Source organism: Lepisma saccharinum, chromosome 2 (genome assembly GCF_977018435.1).
Source record: "Lepisma saccharinum chromosome 2, izLepSacc3.1, whole genome shotgun sequence".
Taxonomy (NCBI): domain Eukaryota; kingdom Metazoa; phylum Arthropoda; class Insecta; order Zygentoma; family Lepismatidae; genus Lepisma; species Lepisma saccharinum.
This window is the reverse complement of record NC_139230.1, coordinates 132283192-132303308: the sequence shown is the minus strand read 5'-3', so window position 1 is coordinate 132303308 and position 20117 is coordinate 132283192. Positions and strand designations below refer to the sequence as shown.

The 20117-nt window shown below is 35.1% G+C and overlaps 1 protein-coding gene across 1 annotated transcript in view; it reads right to left on the bottom strand.

Moving 5' to 3' along the window:
• LOC145983650 (kinesin-like protein KIF3B) overlaps positions 1-17093 on the bottom strand; it is a 42271-nt gene extending 25178 nt beyond the window's left edge. Inside the window, exons 1-5 of the mRNA XM_083116711.1 lie at positions 16995-17093; positions 14789-14886; positions 9003-9127; positions 4523-4661; positions 2433-2585 (exon numbers count right to left, since the gene is read on the bottom strand). Coding sequence (XP_082972837.1) covers positions 2433-2585; positions 4523-4661; positions 9003-9127; positions 14789-14886; positions 16995-17021 — 542 coding nt within the window. The 5' untranslated portion in view covers positions 17022-17093. The remainder of the gene's footprint in view (positions 1-2432; positions 2586-4522; positions 4662-9002; positions 9128-14788; positions 14887-16994) is intronic.
• Positions 17094-20117: the final 3024 nt, after the last annotated feature.

Genomic DNA, 20117 nt, shown 5'->3' with positions numbered 1-20117 from the left:
ATTGGCAGGGACTGCCAGAAAAAAATGTACTATCGCAAAAGGTATGACTGAGATTTCACTGCAATTATAAATATTTAGTTACTACATTCTTTCATGTATTATATGAAATCCACTTTGCTATACAATACTGGTACAAAACGGAAACTGCATTTTGCATTATTTCCATATATCAGGAGGATATATGGGAAATCCACCAGACTCTGGAAAATCCTTGGGACATTCCTTGCAGACATTCCTTGGGTTCTATTTTAGTGTTCCATGCCTGTATTTTTCCAATATGCATGTCTGCTTCAAGTGGAGAAAACAGTAAGCCTCTTCCTACATCAAAGCCACCAACAACTTACAGTATCTCACTTCACCAGTTCCCATCTGCACCATGCCAAAAATGCCATTCCATTTTCCTTCACCCCTTTAGATAATGCCTACATTTCAACACATTCCTGTTAAAACTACAACCTATGCCTCCACCAAATTATGGTCCACCCTACTATCCAGCAAATCCATGAAACTTGACTTCCATACACTGGCCAACAAACCTGATACCAACCCTTCAGTATTGAATATCAGACATATCTTGCATCTTAATGCAAGGAATTTTCCCCTAAGAAGCCTACAGCAGCTATTTAGTGGCTGCATATGATCCCCCTCATCACTTTAAAACTGGCATTACTACCATCCTGTACAATGGTACCCAAATTCTGGGTGTAGGTTCTGAAAAGGCAGAAAAATATTCTTTCAAAGATAATAAACATGCCATCACTACAGTTCACTTATAGACTTAATTCAAAACAGAGTGCCCTGTTGCAAAACTTTTATGAAGCTGGCTGTAAGACAAGAGGTACTGGCTTCATATCTTAGGAAAGACATTGGCAATTATGCTTGTCCCTTCATTAACTTCATCATCACTATCCATCCTTATCGTAGTTAACCCATCCGCATACCTAGTCGTCGTCGATTCGACGGCCTACCTGGACGTTCACTTGCCTTACCTAGTCGTCGTCGAATCGACATGTTCCCAATTTTCATAATGTAGTTTCTTTTTCTGCCAATAGATGGCAGAGGTTGTATGATCTTTATAATCTATGACGTGTATGTTTGTGCTGCTAAGTTTTTCATACCATTTCAAGTCTGTTTTGTTCAGTAATTTCTCATGTAAACAAACCTTAATTTGTTACGTCTTGCAAACATGTTGCGTAAGAATGTTGTAGAAGATTCTGGGATTGAAAAGTTGCTTTCCGATAGCGATGAAGAGGAAAATGTGGATTTTGGAAGTGGAGATGAACACGGCGATTCATTTTGTGTTAGCGAAAGTGAAGAATGTAGTGATAGTGAAAGTGAGGAATAGGTGGCTGTGGCAGGAAATAAACGAAAGGCTGAGGAATGGAAATGGACAGATGTGTGTGATTAAAACTATTAGGTGAGATTCTATTTATTTTTCAAGTAAACTGCATATGTTCATACTTATTACTGTACTTTCAATTCAATAAAATTTTCACATAAATTGCTTGGATAGTTTTTACAATATTTGACATGTTGTTTTGCTGTGCAACCATTACGGGAGATGACCAAATTAAATGGTATTTCATAGCAAAAAATTTGGCATTTAAATGTTATGTGGATGGGTTAATCTAGTGATATAAATTGTACCTACTGAGACAAAGATGCATCTCTTACTTTTAGATTTTTCAGGAGAGCACATCTATTCTGTTTGTCTTGAGCCTTTATTACTTACTCAACCAGGGTGTCTACAATTTTGTAAAATCATTCGCTGACTAATTCAGGCTTTTAACACCAAAAATGAAAATTTCCAGACCAGATCAACGTACATGAACATATGTGAAAAATGCCAGTTATTTTAGCTAAACACAGAATACCGCATATAATCAAGCTTAGAACAGTAAAATATAGTATTTCATATAAATGCAAATATCAGTATTATTTTTCTGATTTTGCATTCCTTTTCTCTCACTTTTGGCTAATCGTGCAACAATGAAGATAAATTATGATTACATGAAATTCATGAAGGTACACTCACAATGGAGCAAACAGCCCAGGCCAGGACTCAAACCCAGAATCTTCAGTGGCAAGATTGAGAGTTTACCACTCCATGTGCTCATCCACCAAGGATGCTTCCATGACAGTGGCACAATGAAAAGAAAAAGCGAGCTCAGTAATTTTAATTAGAAACAATACTCAAATCAGAGGACCAAAGCAAGATGTAAAGGAACATTCAGCACCTATTAGAAAACAAGGAGGACAGGGGACAGTGACTGAAGGTGATTCCATTTCCTAGAGCATCATTACCCTGTTACACAAAACTTGAAACCTGAGTATTTTGTTAAAGCTTCAATCAAGCTCAATACTGACTTTTCATTTAATTTGTTCTTTCATCTTAAATGTGGTAACTAAGAAAAAAAAATATGTTCACTTACCTTATTGTTCGGTTTTGACTGCCAACAACCATGACATGGTCAATTTCTTGAATACTTTTGCACACAAACGCAGTGAGATCCTTTACATACACTCCACAATCAGCTCTTTCCTTCAGTAAGAGTCTCTTCTGATGATCCTTATGAAGCAAATCCCTATGAAACATAGAGAAACAGGTTTTAACATTGTGCACAATGCTATACTCACTCTATATTAGTAGATTTATGCATGTTTAGTTTTTGATGAAAACACGGAAATGTGAAATAACACATTGTATGAATAATTAATTCATGTTTCTGAAAGGTGTGAGGTGCAATTTCCTACCCTGTCTTGTCACGAAAAATGCGAAATGAAGTGCAAAAAGCGAAATAGACTATTAAACATAAAATTTAGAGTACACACATACAAGTAAATAGGATGTGAAAGTAATAATGGTAACAGTTCTATTAAAAAAATTAAAACGCAACACTTTCTGAAGTCTGAATTATTCTGCGAGTTATGCAATTCATAGAAAATTTATTAATTCTGCTGTAAATGTTTGAGATTGAAAAATGGACCCCTTTATACAGGAATAAACTTAATATTGTGGTAACTAAAAAATGTGTTTTTAGAAGGATGTTTATTTTGTGTAGTAAGTGCAGTTCTTAAATAAAATTTGGGATTATATTCACAGTTTTAAAACCAAAATGTCATTTTATATACAGTTTTTCACCGCTATAACAGCAAAAATTTATTTTATTTACCGCTTTTGAACCTGAAATTGACCATGTTTTTGTACCAAAATTTTGCTTTTTTATTTACCAAAAATAAGTGCCTGTATGCATTAGCAATGGACTGATATGAAATTCTGGCCTGTACCAATACAAAATTTACTTATATCAATATAAAACAGCAAATGCTACTTGAACAAAATGAATGGTTCATTGACCTCTAATTAATCAATGTAACCATAACCAAGTGACTGCAATGGATTTTCCTCTGGACAAGTTCCAGGTTTAGATATTTACATTACAAAACTAGGGTATATGAATTACATGTTTATGTTAATAAAAATTACAACCAAATAGAAGAATTTTGCATAAAATTATGAGCTGTTTATACAAATATCAGACCACTAAAGGTATTGGTAACTTTACTGATAAACCAATATGCTTATATTGGTCAATTTAATACCACTAGGGTACCAATTAATGTACAATCCCAACATCATATAAATAATCTGGTACATAATATTTGCAGTTTTGTTGAGGCTTTCTTTTCTTTTGGCACTCCAATGCCACATATTGTAACAAGGAAGAAGTATGGAACATGGAGAATGGAAAGAGGGCAAGGATATAAAAATTACAGTACAAAACAAGTTTAAAAGGAAAATGATGCTTAAATCTGGGATGACTTGGTTAGGAAATTATGAGGTGAGGTACTACAAGATGTTCAATGAAAAGTGTCAAAATACCTCAATGTATAAAAGTGTCAAAATACCTCAACGCATCATCATCAATTATCACTGCCATAATGTGTGTGTGTGTGTAAATTTTATTTACAACCAGAATGTACTGCTAATAATATAGGGAGAATTCACACTGAAGTGGCATGTGTCGCTTGAGGATTTCAGTCAAATGCAGGCCTATCATGCCTCGACGGTTCAAAATGTTGCTGTTGATTGGCTCACTCCCAAGCAACATGTGTTGCATGTCACTTCAGTATGAAAGTTCTCATAAAGGAAATACTATTGTAGTGGTAGAAGAGTAAGCTGGACAAGAGGTGTGTTAATGAAGTACCTTTGCGAAACCGAACGGACAGTAGAAACAGCATCCAGGTGATGTCAAAGCTTGAGGAATGGCATGGAAATATAGTGAACACCCCCAATGGACAAGCAAGCATAATAAAAGTAGTAGCAGACATTATCATTTAGGAAGCATGCAAGAGTACACACATACAAGTAAATAGGATGTGAAAGTAATAATGGTAACAGTTCTATTAAAAAAATTAAAACCCTCTCTCAAATTAAATGCTCAAATAATTATTGAAAGAAAGAAGACAAATTCATCAATATATGTGCTAAAGTATACTTGAAGTTTCTAACTACAATTACCTGATGTCTTCCTGGTAGATTTCCAAGAAAGAAGCACAGACAAGGTACTGTTTGTTTTCTTCTGACCGAGGAATGTGGTTAAAAATGTGGTCAAATGAAGTGGGTATAACACCTCTCTTTTCGGGAGATGATTGTTCACCTGCAACAAAGAAAAATTGACAGAAATAAATACTACAATTAGGTATGTAACAAACCAATCTGATATATAAATATATATACACACAACTGTTTCCAAGTTGCCATTATCCATCTTTTACCCCCCCCCCCCCCAACGCACACACAGACACGTCTTCCTGCAGGCGATGGGAAAGGGCCTATATATCAGGCATACATACCACTATACCCCCCCGGACTCAACCTAGCCAACCAATAACCCCTTCCCCTCCTTCCCGAAACCACCCACCCACCACTGAGCATGCAGTAAACACTGGTGAAAGTACATAACATTTGTTACCTATCAACTGTTTCTGGCAACACTGTACTGATGCTACCATCAGTATTCTGTGCCCCTGTACTATGTGACACTGTGCTACTGCTATATTCTCCAATGAAAATGCAGTAAATCCCACGAAATACAAACTGAAGGAACGTGGAAACAAATAGGCTCCGTTGATACATACCATTTTTGTGGAATATCGCCACCCGACAAAGTATCTCACTACAACATGCGACAGAAATATCAACTTCATTCTTTTTGTATGGTAAGTGTTTACAGTCTCCTTTATCATTTGTGTATATAAATATCTTATAATTTAGTGCAAAATCTTGCAAGTTTGTTTTAATTTTTACATGCTCTAGTTTAAGTAAATGTCTAAACATGCAGCTTCCTTTGCATTGTAGTTATCTGGTAACATGCATTTATTAACAAGGTCATTGAATCATTCAAGAATCACATGGAATTTTATATCTGATTCGTAGCACATCAGTTTTCAGTAGTGGACAAAATTTCACATCGGTCCATCCTTACTACAATTATTGTATTTTGGGCTAAATACATTAACATAAATCATGACAGAAAACACCATGAAGTTCAAATTTGATCACGTGATCACGTGATCTACTTTTTGCTTTGGAATGGACAGACATGAAATTTTGACCAATACACATGTGCATTTTACTAGCACAAAATTGTAAATAGTTTCAATGGGGAGCCTGAATGGTTCATTCGGACTCTTCATGGACCTCGTGAGGGACTGAAATCCTGGAAAAATATCAGCCATAAATTTCAAATGATATTTTCCAATATATGCTCAGCCCTTAATAAGCAGATATAGAATTGAATGTAATTTGATCTACAATAACAAATGTTCAATAAAAAACATGGATGGCTTATTCACCCTCTACATTAATGTATGTAACCAGGTGATGGAACAGATTTTGCCTTAGGAAAAGGAAATTCATATTTATGCTAATTATGAGGTGTAAATTAATTTTATGTGCCTTTCATGTTAGTTGGATGCAAAATGAGAATCTAATCCAGTATATTATAAGAGAAGGAGTCACTGGGGCTTGCAAGCTGCAGTGCCATAATGTCACCTTACATTATGTCATCTGACTTACAAGTACATTCAGAATTATGAATGCACCAAAATTCAACTAATATATTAAAATATCTTATCTAGGGCTGAGACGATACCGATATCAGTATTGGTCGATACTAGCGGTATCAGCATCAGTGAGAATCGGTTGATTATCTTTTACCGATACCATCCAATACCAAAGATTTTCAGTGGCTAGAAAAAGTGGGCAAAGGCAATAGCTAGTCTCAACATTTATCCTTTTTAAAAGTTCGTTCACCCTTCCTTCTGACAGATTGGGAGACCAGCACAGGAAGTTCCATAGATTTTTCTAAAAACTCTGCATAAAACCCCACCCTCCTGGGAAGCAGATGGCAAGATCAAAGGCATGGGTAAGTGAAAACTGAATCCAAACGGACTATGAAGGTATGTAACTGCTTAGTTAACGCTATGGGAAATAAATCATACATTGCCAATTCTTGCTTGAAGATCGTGCTCGTAAGATAGGTGGATGTTTTTAATCCCCCGCCGCACTAATGCCAGGTCAGGTAGTTGTGGAGTTCTTGGAAAAGAGGGATGAAAGTAACTGCAAAATTAGCTTTGTTTTATCTATGTTCAAGCGGAAGGGGAATCAGCAATTTATATTTATCCTCTTCACTTGTATTTTGTGTGACTGCCGGTATAGGCCAATGAGGGTTATGTATTTATGCCAAAAGCTGGCCCCAATGGCAGGCTGAGTGGTTAGCACATCGCGCTATGATGCCAGGGTTCGAATCCCGACCTGAGCATGGATGTTTGTGAGTGTCCATTCATCAATTTTATCACATAATCACTCATTTCCATCTTCGCAAATTAGTAAAAAGTGGCACAAAAAGCGGAGTAAAATAAAGCAAATCAATCAATCAATTTTTTCTGCCGAGATTACAGGGTGGCTCAAAAAGTCACTTAACACTCTCGATACAAGGCCACTGCAGAGCGCAACGTGGAAATGGTTATGACCAATCGTTGCCAGGCCAAGGGGGAACCACATTGATGCCACCCGCACGGTCGGCGGCCATCTTGATGTCCGCCATCTTGAATTCAACTTCAGAATTTTAAATGGGAAGGCGGTGATATGATATATCAAATCAGGCTAGAATTTCACGAGAAATGCAATGGTGAAGGTTTTTTCGACGTATATTTAACCAGTAAGAAGTTATGACTGAATTCTTGTACCAATTTGCTCCTTTTCGAGGTGTTAGAAAAATGCCTTAAAGTTTGTTTAGCGCATCGAGATCAAACTGATGTCTAGGGAGAGAAGTTCGCATGCCATTGCACAAGATTTTAATCGGATACATCCATGAAGAGCTGCGCATTATGAATGGTTGTCGCGAACAATCACAATGTGATGCTTCCATTAAATGAAAAGTCCTTCATTTGTTAAATAAACAGTTTTTTTCATTCTTGCTTATGGAAGAAGGTACTTTTTACAGAGTTTTTTTTCAATATAGAGGAACACCAGAACACTATGGGAACGTTGTGAAGCAGTTTCTGTCCAAATTTAGTTATCAGATGACAAGGGTCGCATATTCTCTTTATGAACTTCCTTATGAACATAATCATTAGCCTTGTCACTGTAAAGGACTTTTAATTCAATGTAAGCATCACACTGTAAATTGTTCGCGACAACCATTTATAATGCGCTGCTCTTCGTGGATGTATCAGATTAAAATTGTGTGCAATTGCATGCAAACTTCTCTCCCTAGACATCACTTTGATCTCGATGCGCTAAACAAATTTTAAGTCATTTTTCTAACACCTCGAAAAGCAGCAAATTGGTACAAGAATTCGGTCATAACTTTTTACTGGTTAAAGATACGTCGAAAAAACCTTCAACATTGCATTTCTTGTGAAATTCTAGCCTGATTTCATATATCATATCACCCCCTTCCCATTTAAAATTCTGAAGTTGAATTCAAGATGGCGGACATCAAGATGGCCGCCGACCACGCGGGTGGCGTCAATGTGGTTCCCCTTGGCCTGATAACGATTGGTCATCACCATTTCCACGTTGGGCGCTGCAGTGGCCTTGTACCAAGGGTGTAAAGTGACTTTTTGAGCCACCCTGTAGATTGGGAACATATGGCTTTGAATGACAGTACTAAGATAAGCTAATCAGGACTGGACCTAAATTTTAAAGTGGGACCTGAACCACTAGGTGCCTCCACTGAGTATCAAACCCGCGATCTATTGATTACAAGGCAACGGCGTTACCACTACACCATCGAGGAGACCCCTCTAAATATTTATGTACATTAAAATAATGTATATAAAATATTTAACAGGAACTTTACCTTTCATCAAATGGATGTACCATCAATCTTTTTGTTATTCAATAAATATTCAATTTCTTACTTCTTTGACATTAATTTCCTTGCCAGGACAGTTGTTTTTACACAAATTTTAGTGGTCTTAACTACACGTAAGCTAGATGATTAATATTTGCAGTTTTATCTCTGATTATATAGTGTCCTTTTACGATTTATGTAATAATATTTTTTAGTCAAGATAGAAATAAAAAATAGGTATTAACGTCTTTCCTCCGTTTCTTAGTCTGTGGTTACATACAATACTCCATACGCATTGGAGAAATTAAGTACTAATTAATTAACTTACATATTATTACGAATCGACCAACAATTATATTAACATATGAAATAGAAACACTTTTATTATTATATTTGTGAGACACTTGGCTCGGACTGGCTCCCCAAATTATATATTTCTAAATACATGTCTAGTGATGTGACGAGTTAGTATGACACATTAACTAGCATTTGTTATTTTATACTAGAATTATACAAGCATTGGTATCGGCAAATGGTGGTATCGGCTTAGCTCTAATCTTATCACATCATTCATGTGCCTTACCAGCTAAGACAGATAGCTTTCTACACAAAAGTATAAAGTAAAAACATACATACCTTCCATTGTGTATGTTTTACCGGTACCAGTTTGTCCATATGCAAATATTGTGCCATTAAAGCCATCCAAGACAGAGTCAACCAAGGGGCGGAAACTTTCATCATAAAGATCTTGTTGCTTTGCACTGAAAAATAAAAATTTAGCTCTACTTAATGACAATAATTTGCAAACAAACAGATACAACTAAATACAACAAACTTTTCTCAAAATTAATTTCTATGGTAACAATTACTGTATAATGTGCACTTTTTCTAAAAATTTTGCCCCCAAAATCTGTGGTGCATATTATGCATGGAATAATTCGGACAGCCAACATGAAACCATAGAGGGTCATTCCATGATTTTGTGATACTTGCATTGATTTTTCATGTTTATGGAACCTTATCATGTTACATATTGTTGGAAAGCTTAAATCCTGCAGTTTCTGAATATGGAAAGACTAAAAGATTTGGGATGCTAAACACAGTGGTGGGAGAGGATGGGAGGTGGTGTGTGTTGGTTACTTATTGTTTACACAAGAGAATATTCTCCTCTTGGTCCACATAGCAACAGGTTGACTCATTGAATAGGTATGATGTCATCCACTGTTGATTGGAATAGCAACAGCTTTACAACCTACAACTAAGAAAGCTATTTCTTGAAACTGGATTGTACTGCACATTACATACAAGATATAATTGTTTGTCACTTTTCCCCCATCAAAAAACCAAGGTGCGCATTATAAACGCATAAATACGGTATGTGTTAATAATATAATCAATTAAGCATCAATGGACATAATCCCTGAATTTGCAGCAATGTGATTTTCTCCATACTATCAGCATAACTGTTTTATGACTGCATTATAGTTTGCAGAAATCAGCTATGTTCTCTCAAATGTTTTCTATCTTAAATAAAACACTGTGCCAGAAATGCACTATGAAATTATACATTATTTATTCAATTACAAACTGTGTAATTATTTTTCGTAAAAAAATAATACCTTGACACTTTCAGAATGATAATTTGCATAGCTTAAAAATTTATAAATTTAATTTAACAAAGTGCACTGAGAATATTGATGGGATAATATAAATTAACATAATTTAAAAAAATACTAAAATTAAATAACTAAAATAATACATTAAAAAGTATGTAAAAAGAATATTTTATTATTATTTAACAAAAAAAATAGAACTATCTGAATTTCTAGTATACTTGAGCTACTGAAAGTTAAGCTCCTCCCATTTCTTAGTTATATACAGGGTGTTTCTGTGATCTTGAGTCAAACTGGCAGGATGGATGGAGACTGGCCAAAATACCAATATGAGATAAGGAACCCTGGTCCGGAAACGTGTCATTAAAAAGTTATAAGCCAAAAGTAAACACCATGAAAACTGTCCCCTTGCCTACTCTACTCCCCTGGCCCTCCAGGATTGCCACACTTCTAAGCTGCTCAGTCGACACTTCATGCTCTGTACGTATGCAGCCGGCTGATTGCGTCTTCGATGGAGTATTGTGTACGGAATATTTGATTTTGCATTCATTATGTTTGGCATTGAGGAGTAATGTCCTACGTGCGGTACAATAGCAGGTGGAAGTTATGGTAATGTGCGTACCTGCCGAACAGGCATTTAAAAACAAAGTAAGGTAATCATTCAAAACGTTTACAATTTTCTTCAGAAATCTTGCATATAACGAAGAAGCAAAGAACATCAACTTTGCACAAGTACAATAACTGACGGCGGAAGATTGTCGGGTTTCTGAAAAGTATGTAGAACGTATCAGCAGTACTTTAACTTCGGCAGAGGCTCAAGCTGTGAACGTTGTCTTCTAGTCAACAATGAAGAGTTACAAACGGGAACGCAAAAACACTGAAATGGACGATTTTAATATTTGCTTTCATAAAGTAGCGGCGGTCTCTACAAACATCAGCGGCTACTGTCTCTCTTTCGCCTGCATTGTTGTTAAGAATTGTTTCCCCTTTTGTATATTCAGTCTGCCCATTTGTCATTTTCGGTTTACATTTTATAACCGCTTTCTTGAAGTGAAACGTAATGTAGTATGCCATCGGCCTTCCTTGAACAAGCCTTGTTCATTTCAAATTACAAAACATGTGTTTGTTGGCTATTTTAAAATCTTACAAGAATGAAACACTGCCTTGGTGGCATGGTTCAATAAGCGGCCGAATTTTGCTCTCACCATTGAAGTTCACTGGTTAGAGTCCCGGTCTTGTGTTCTTTGTAAGTGTCCATTCATCAATGTTATCCAATCCTTAATCCTCATTGTCGCGATTGGTTAAAGACGACAGAAAATCGGTGCTAAATTACACAAAAATTAAGCCAATAGCTATGATAGAATTCACTTTCAATGGCATATTTTTATGGAGACCTTCTAAAAGTTGATTGGTGTTAACATCCGTACATGTTTGTTTCATGTTGTCTTTATTTTTAAGATCACAACCCTTTAATTTGATTCCGCATTCCCCCCAGCACCTATAGATGATTAATCCTGATGCCGCCACTGTTATAGAGAAAGATAGTGATGATTCTTACTGTGGTTGAAGTACAAATATGTGGATTTGCGGGAAATATTTTGTTTCTCCAGTAAGTAAAAGATCGATGCGCGGCAAAATCAGTTCAAATAAAACATAAATTACAGTTGACATGTCACTCTAAAGATGCTGTATTTCTTCTTAAAATTAATTTCAATGTCTTATTACAAACTTTCTAGCTGAAAGTTTTCACTTGATCAAATAGAACGCGAGTTAGTCAGTGATGATATTTTACACTACATAAAGCGAAAAATTTTGCGAATCTTTTAACATTTTACTTTTTTACTTCACATTCTTATACATTTTGTGTATGAAATATATACTATAGGCATCTATGAACCTTAAGAATGCTTCGCTATTTTTTCCAACCTCTTGTGTCACTGCTTCCATTATTTTTTGCAGCTTGAAGTAAAAAATCATCATTTCCTCGTGAATTTCATGGAAACATGTTTTTTATTTTTTTCTAAATGCCCAAGAAAATATTTCAGTGTAAAAATACCTCATAATGTTCTTTACGTTAAGTACTATTTTCTAACTTTTTTTTGGAATTATTATTTACAGTTGAAATTGTTGCTTATTTGCAACACCATACGTGAATGGCGTGACCTTGACTGGACAGTTTTCGTGGCGTTTACTATAGTTGGGGCTGCTTATGATAGTGGAATAAGTATTTCCAAATCCACTTTGCAGTCTTACTCTCACATACAAATCACAAGTGTCATAAGGATTCAAATCACTGTATAAGACCTTCCACTCTCTCACGGAATCATAGATGAGGCACCTGATTGTAAGTTAAAGAAGAATTTCAATGTGTGATATACCATAGCTGTTCATTTGCTATCCTGTCATAGATCAGGCCTTCAGTATACCACTTAAAATGAATGATGACTGTGTGGTTAATTTTAACTTTGCACTTCATTTTGTGTATCTAATTGTACAAAAGCAACACAAAACTACTTACTGTAGGTGCTAAAGAAAACATTCAGAACACATTCTGGTATTATGAAAATATAAAAATGGATTGTGGTAATTTCCCTTTAGAGCCTCAGCAGAATGTAAGGCAAGATTCAATAACAGAACATGTATCTCATCAAAGTGTGAGATAAAAGCTGGTAATATTCACCATTGTGTGCAGCAAGCTCTTTTTGTCTGGTGTGGGATGCCACCCATTGCTGGTCACTTGCAGAGCAAAATCAAATTAGTTTTCACTTAATTGGTATCAGATATGAATATTCCTTTTTAGCTATATTTCTATCAGTGTAATTAGCAGTATATAATATATATATATTACTTAACATTTCTACTACATTTGTAGGAAAGAATGGAGTGCCTTGCAATATGAAATAAGTGGACTTCAAAAGCTGGCTTCTATGGTGGAAAAAATGGCCTTTTTTGCCAATTGGGGCTAACCAATTTCCCAATTCTGGCTAACCTATTTCACTTGCAGTTTCCTCTTACAAATTTGTAATGCAAGATTTCGCAACAAGCTAACATGGTGCAGCAGCCAAGAGCCAGATATTAACCATACATGTGTATGTGTGAGTGTGCATGCCATGCATTTCTCGTTGAAAGTCACATTTAACATTTAGAAATTAGAGTTTTTTACAGAAGAGTTTGTATTTCCATTGCTTTGAAATATTTACAAGAAAAAAGGTTAAAAACCCATGCAAAAAATCTCCATAAAAATTTTTTTTTTTCAAGAAAAACAGTTTTTCCCCAGCTGTTTCCAACTACTCCCTTCCTTCGCAGTTTTGTTCACACACTGACAAACAATTGTGAAATTGGTCACATGGTTTTGACAGTTATAAAGAACCCTGGTTCTGACTGCATTAACAAAAAAATTTGGGTCTTTCCATGGAAAATCAAGAACCCACCAGCCTCTCTGATTTGGATGGAATTGTACAACATTGGCATTCCATCTTGATACAGATGCAATTAGAAGAAAAAGAGATGGTCACTTTTCAGGAAGTCCCTGCGAATCCCACATTATTCCAAAGTGAATAGGAAACTTTCAAAATGTAGAACTGTTATGTACCTACAATCATGCTCAGTTGACAATTTTACCATATTTTATCATTAAAAAAAATATTTAATATGTATTACACAACAGCAAAAAAGGAGTGTTGGCATCTATTAATAAATAGGCTGCTGGTTCAAGCTGTGCCTATGTATGCTGGTTATTTTAAATTGCGTAACACAAAACACCATCACTATTACTTTTTTGACTTCTTTTCAAATATCTACAAAAATATTATGAACAAAATTTCCTGGAAAAAAAATATTATTTAGAACTTTTGTCCACTCCTGTAGACATGGTACCAAAAAGGGTTTGCAACAGTGAGATACACATCTATGCTTGGTAACTACAATGAAACAATATTTACCTAGATTACTGCTAGAGAAAGGTATGGATCAATGCCTATTCTTTTAGTAGGCTACTGCATAATCCAGTTAGTTTTTTAATGGTGTACTGTTGATGAAACTTTGTAAGTTTGTAGGACCGTAAGAGTAAAACATCTTTTTAATATCCGTTGACTGCGGTGTCATAAAATAGTTATTTTTTCGTAAATTTTAAAATTTCTTCTCCTCCTCCTTTCAATTGCATTTCTTTTGGAATGGGATACCATTATGCCCCTTCCCACAAGAGTGTGATACTTTGACCATAAAAAAAACTGTCTCTGGTAAAATAGTTTTTAACCTACGAATATTTGTGCAGCAATGCACATTCGAACACCTCACATTCCAAGAAGCTTATAGACAGAAGAGGTCCTCACCCACTCTGGTTCAATGTAATTGTACTTGCAATGGATCATAGGATTCTTGAACTAAGTGCATCATCTACATTTGTGTTCTTAAGAAGAAAAAAAAGACATATGATTCAAATTAATACAATGATTAATTTGGAGAATATGACAGTCAGTTTCAAACTGAAAATTAGTAAATGAAGAAATGTGTTATTACTAGAATTGTAGAAGAGCAATAAATTTAAGAAAACTGATAATTCAACTCTTTCTTGCTGTTTAGGGGTAATGAATTTACCCAAACAAGCATAAGTCAAATCAACTTGACACGGGATATTGCACACACATTTTTTCTCTCTAGGGATGTACAGACATGAAATATTTAGATTCCATGAAGGATTGGTAGTCATGCCTGTTATATATATAAAATGTAAACTTGAGAAGAGTTCTCGATACATAAATGTATTGAATTGTAATTATCACATTTAATTATATAAACAATAAAACTTACTGTGAATAGCCCTCCGAGATTTCCTTTTCAGACATCGGTCTGCAGCGAACAATTACCTTTACACATTCTGTGCTAGGTTTCTTTGGTCCTAGGAGAGCCTAATAAATAAATATATATATATATATATATATTAATAAATTCTTGGAGGATAAACCCAAACATCTATGGGTGCAGAGGAAAATGGGTTAAAGTGAATGCAAACAAACTATCAGAAATTCAAACTGACATGCAAGGTGCCCACTAAAAACAGCTTGTAGCTCTGGTAACAGGTTAATTAATTTCAAAACATTTTATGGATTAAAAAAATTATCATCAACAATCACCATATAATATACATTCAAACGAATAAGATTAAAAGACATAACATGCACACATCTAGTAAAGATGCTAGGTGAGTGACATATGCATCAGACTGCTCACACACATAAGAATAAAAAAAACTCAAAGTTACACTTTGCAGCATATGAAGAGTATATATTTTTCCATCTTGCACCAAAATATTTGCATTTTACAAACTGTCCATTGCTACTTTTCTCCCATGAAAATGAGATTATTTCATAGATATTTCAAAATGTCATTTGCTACCTTCACTCAGCTTACGTAGTAGTTTTGCCAATCATTTAAAAGAATATCAATCTTCTTCTTTCACAGTCATACCTTGAGACTTTCTTCTCATGTGTTCCATAGGAATCATTATTTGATGAACTAAGACAAAGACCATAACAAGCAGCTTACGTAGAGTGTTTCATTCCGCACAGTGGTCTGCTAATGTTTCTGACACATGAACATCTGGCCATTTCTCAGACGTTCGTAGCAACAGCAATCAGGTGTTTGAAACCATTTCAGGATGAGTGATGGGTGACAGGCATAGCCCATTGTTCTCTATACAATTGTATTGTAAATGAATGACTGACTATAATTGCACTGCATCTCTTGTACATGTGTGTTGTAACCACCTTTTTCAAATTCCAACCGCTAAATGTCATGTTCTTTATGTTGCTTAATTCCACTTATACTCTTGTCGAATTAAGTTGAACTTTTACTTATAGTCTTGAAAGTAGCATTGAACAATTTATGTGCAAACTGTGGAAATTCATTTTGAGGATTCCACTTCAGATTTAGTAGTTGTAATCTTTTCAATCCCAAGAAAAAGTTTTTAGGTCATTTTTCATTATTACTTATATATTATGTACTGAAAATATTTTTCAATACCTTTTATTACAAGGTATCATTTCATTTCTTCCAAAAAATGGTTTCAGAAAAATATTCATAAAATTGAGAAAATATATGTAAAATGTAGAAAATTATATGTGTGGAATGAGGAATGACTTCAGAAAATATAGTAAAAAAAATCTACGATTGTTTATAAAAACAGCAAAAAACAATACATCTCCTGGGAAAAACACTGCATTTTCAGGCCCATCCGGAAAGGTTTAATGCAGATATTCACCTGATTTCGGATCGTGTCTACAGGCCAATCACACCCATTGCATTACTACTTCAACAGATGGCCGGTCAAAACTTAAAGTAAATTGAACTCATTGTATGAAAGAGTACAAATAATTTTTTTTAACAAAGCAAAGAAAAAAGAACAAGCCCACAAGCAGCAGGTTGATGGAAGAGTTTCAAATTGCTTGCACAAAATGTTCATTCAAATCATTCAAGATGCAAATAAATATTATAAGTTTATATATTTAGTGAAATGCAACACAGATGGATAAGTGTAAAAGCATTATACCAAAACCTTTGTCATCATGTTAAAACAATAACACCACCATCACCAGCACCACCAACAAAGAAAATGGTTCATGTTGGACCTCATCCTGGGTTATGAAGGTTTGGTAAATGTGGCAATCATTTTAGAAAAAATCAGATCACAGAAATGAAGGTAAAATGAGTTATGCTGGGAAGCACAAAGACACAATGAAAATAAATCCCACACGTCAAGCCTTTGGGATACATGCAGAAGAAGAGATATACAGTGAAATGTCAAGAAAGATTTTTTAATTCAATGAAACTATTAAAATTTTTAACATTATATTGTTGCACATTTTAATGACTATAGAAACATGAATTTTAAAAAAGTTGGTAGCAAGGGAACAAGGAAGTTGGTTAAAAGATCATCACTGGAAGTCTGCCACTTGAGGAGTACCATGCAGGTGTCATCAAGAGAGGCAGTAAGGTCACAACATTAAACCACTGTCACCTGTGATTGAGATGTTTCTACATCCATGTTTTAAGTTTGTGTCCTTATGCTGGCTGACAGAGAATTCTGATAACAGCAACTTGAGTCGAGAGTTGCTGTTAAAATGCATTGACGTAAAAAAGTCACCTGATCGTCTGTAAAAAAGCAAAATCACAACAAATTTCAATAATGTGAAGTTACCTCACCCACTCCTCCACCTACAAAGCTGATAGAAAAAAACAGTTTATATCACACATAAAGAGAGACAGGAAAAGAAAAATTTACACACACAATTTTTGTTATTGGTTGTCTTTTATCAAGATACCGAATAAAAATTCTTAATAAATGTGCTGTCTTGTATCAGTGGATTAATCTAAACTGTCAGGATATTTTATGTAGAGTAGAACCTAGATTATACGTTACAGTGAACCAAGGTGAATAACTTTTAAATTGGCATAATGCTCAAATGTCAGTAACAATATCAGCATTGGTAAGTATTGTTCCCCTTGTTTGAGCATTTCTTGAATTGCGAATTTGTGTACTGTTGAAATGAGTCAAAAGACCAATTTTTTAAAATTATAACGTTTGTAATTAGATGGATATATATGAAGAATATAAGACTATGTCTTCATACTATTCAATACTAAACATGCATGTAAAATTGTTAACATAAACACACTGAAGAGCACAAAACAGGTTTATATCTTTCTTTATTAGATGAACTATTGTACCCACAAGGAACAAAAGTTGACTTCTACATTCAACTGCTTCAACATGTGTCTCAAGAATATTATATTGCAGTGTGAGACACCAATATGGCAAGTTTCTTCCCCTGAACAAACTGGCAAAACAGTATTAAGTAAATTAATGTGAGATTTTATACACATTTAAATTTGTTCACTCATGTTCAGATAAGTGGCACTAACGATAGGTAAAAAAAAAGGTAAAAGGTACCCCTGTGCATGTGCACATATGCCATGAAGGCATATGGGGATATGGGGTGATGTAAATGTATGAGCTCCACACATTCTTGATCTCGGCCATGGTTGAGATGATACAATCAGCACCGCGCCAGGCTGCCTTTACCCACCAGGTACCAATTTATGAGGCTGGGTGGGCCTCAGATCCCCGCAGAAACAGGCAAATGACTGGAAAAATTCCTGGTCCGGATCACCTGCTTTATCTGATCAGGAGTGTACCTAACTAAGTAACAATGATTTGGTCCATCAACTCTCACACTTACCACTCTGGCTTTCTCCCATTTCGCTGAAAGTATTTCCGTGTTTGAAGAAGCTACATTCCTAATTTTGACTTTGGAACTAATCTGTAAAGACAATATAATGGTGCAAATTAACAAAATTTCTCATTGAAACATGCTACGAGAACAACACCTTAAATAAAGCAGTGTAAGTACCATCTACTGCCAACGTGCCCTCTACATTGTAAAAAAAAAAAAAAAAGCATGCTTTTAAGACTCAGCTGGACCTCTGACCGACGCGAAGGAAATCCTAAAAATTACATCTGGTTAGAGGTTTTAGAGCTTTCATGTGAATCTTCATTCCCTATTTTCTAGATTATCAAGAGTTTAGTAGACTTATGTAAGCATGAAACTGACAATATCTGCACAACAGCAAAAGCAAACATGAAGATGTACGTTAATGCTTTAGAAGGTATTCTAAGCAGATGTAATTTCTTGGATTTTGGAATACCATAGTGTTTTTTTTTAAAGGAAATTAGAAAAACGTGGTCTTCGCATCAGCCAAGCCTTAAACAGAGCAGTGAACTGAGGGATAAGGAGTCTACCAGTCACTCGATGCTATGGCTTTTATAAGTTTTATTTTGCAATACTTTTTGTTTTATTAATGTCGCAGTTCACAAGCATCACTTTTTACATCCCTCAGTGTGGCTATGCTGACTAGAAAGACCTCCTCCACCACTCAATTAGTTGGGCAGTCAGGGACTGGCACCAAAAGGAAGGCAGGAATATTTTTCACTTTCTAGTTTCCCACCCTTTGCCTTCAGCCCACTGGTCACTGCAATTGTTCAAGAAGTTCAGTGTATCATATACAAGGCCTGGCAGAGGAACTATTTCCTCTGATGTCTTAGTTTCATCTGAGGAAATCGAGGGAGAAATTTATGCAGTCATAATAATATCTACACCACAAATTTTGCAAACAACAACATAATAACATCACATGAAGTTTTATTCTTTAGAAATTAGTAAACATATGAGGGCTGGGACATAAGTCATGGCAAATATATTTTTCCTCAAATCTAAACAGTGGCACCACAATATGATTGATCATATGTATGTGGACACGTCTAGATGGCAGTGGTAATTCAATGTTGAGTCAACCATTGTCCCACGGCATGAACAGCATTCATGTATCAAAACAGCCATTCTTCAGAAAATAAATACCAGAGAATGCTATAGGAAGCTGGTGGAAACTGTGGAGAATAGTGTCCTACTGTAGTATGTGCCTCTTCTGCTCCTGTAATGCTAGCGTATGCTTTCTGACTTGTAAACAGATGTTCAGACATTCCAATATATAATACAATGTCCCCCTCCATTTGTATATTTTGGATTCTTCTGCTAGTCCCGCATTCTTGCAAATGAAAATAATTGTCATGACTATGTCCAAACCCTCGTATTGTTTACAGACAAAAAATTTGAAGATGTGAGATTTTTCTACATTTTCTCAGTTCGGAAGGTGTAATGTTCATACAATTAGTAATTTCATTTTAGTAGTACTTTCTTTAGATATGTATGTATATATACAGAGCATTCCGGCACCACATGGCAGCAATTAACACACCATTTCTTGAAAACTACACATGATATTTAATTTCTGTCTGTTACCTACATTAGTGTACACAAGAAGGTGTGACATACTAAAATTAGATATCAATACATCCATTGTTACTATTATTAGCAACCGAAGTTTGAAAAAGTCCTTCGTTTCCCTCAGAGTATTATGGGATAAATTTTATAAATATAAATATATAATTCCTCAATCACACTGAAAAGTGTGCACATGCATTGTAATTATATTACACTGCAAAAACTAAAAAAAATATTATTGTAGAAATTACACAAAAACCTCATTATCACTTCACCATAAAAGAATGACATCCGCCAATGTA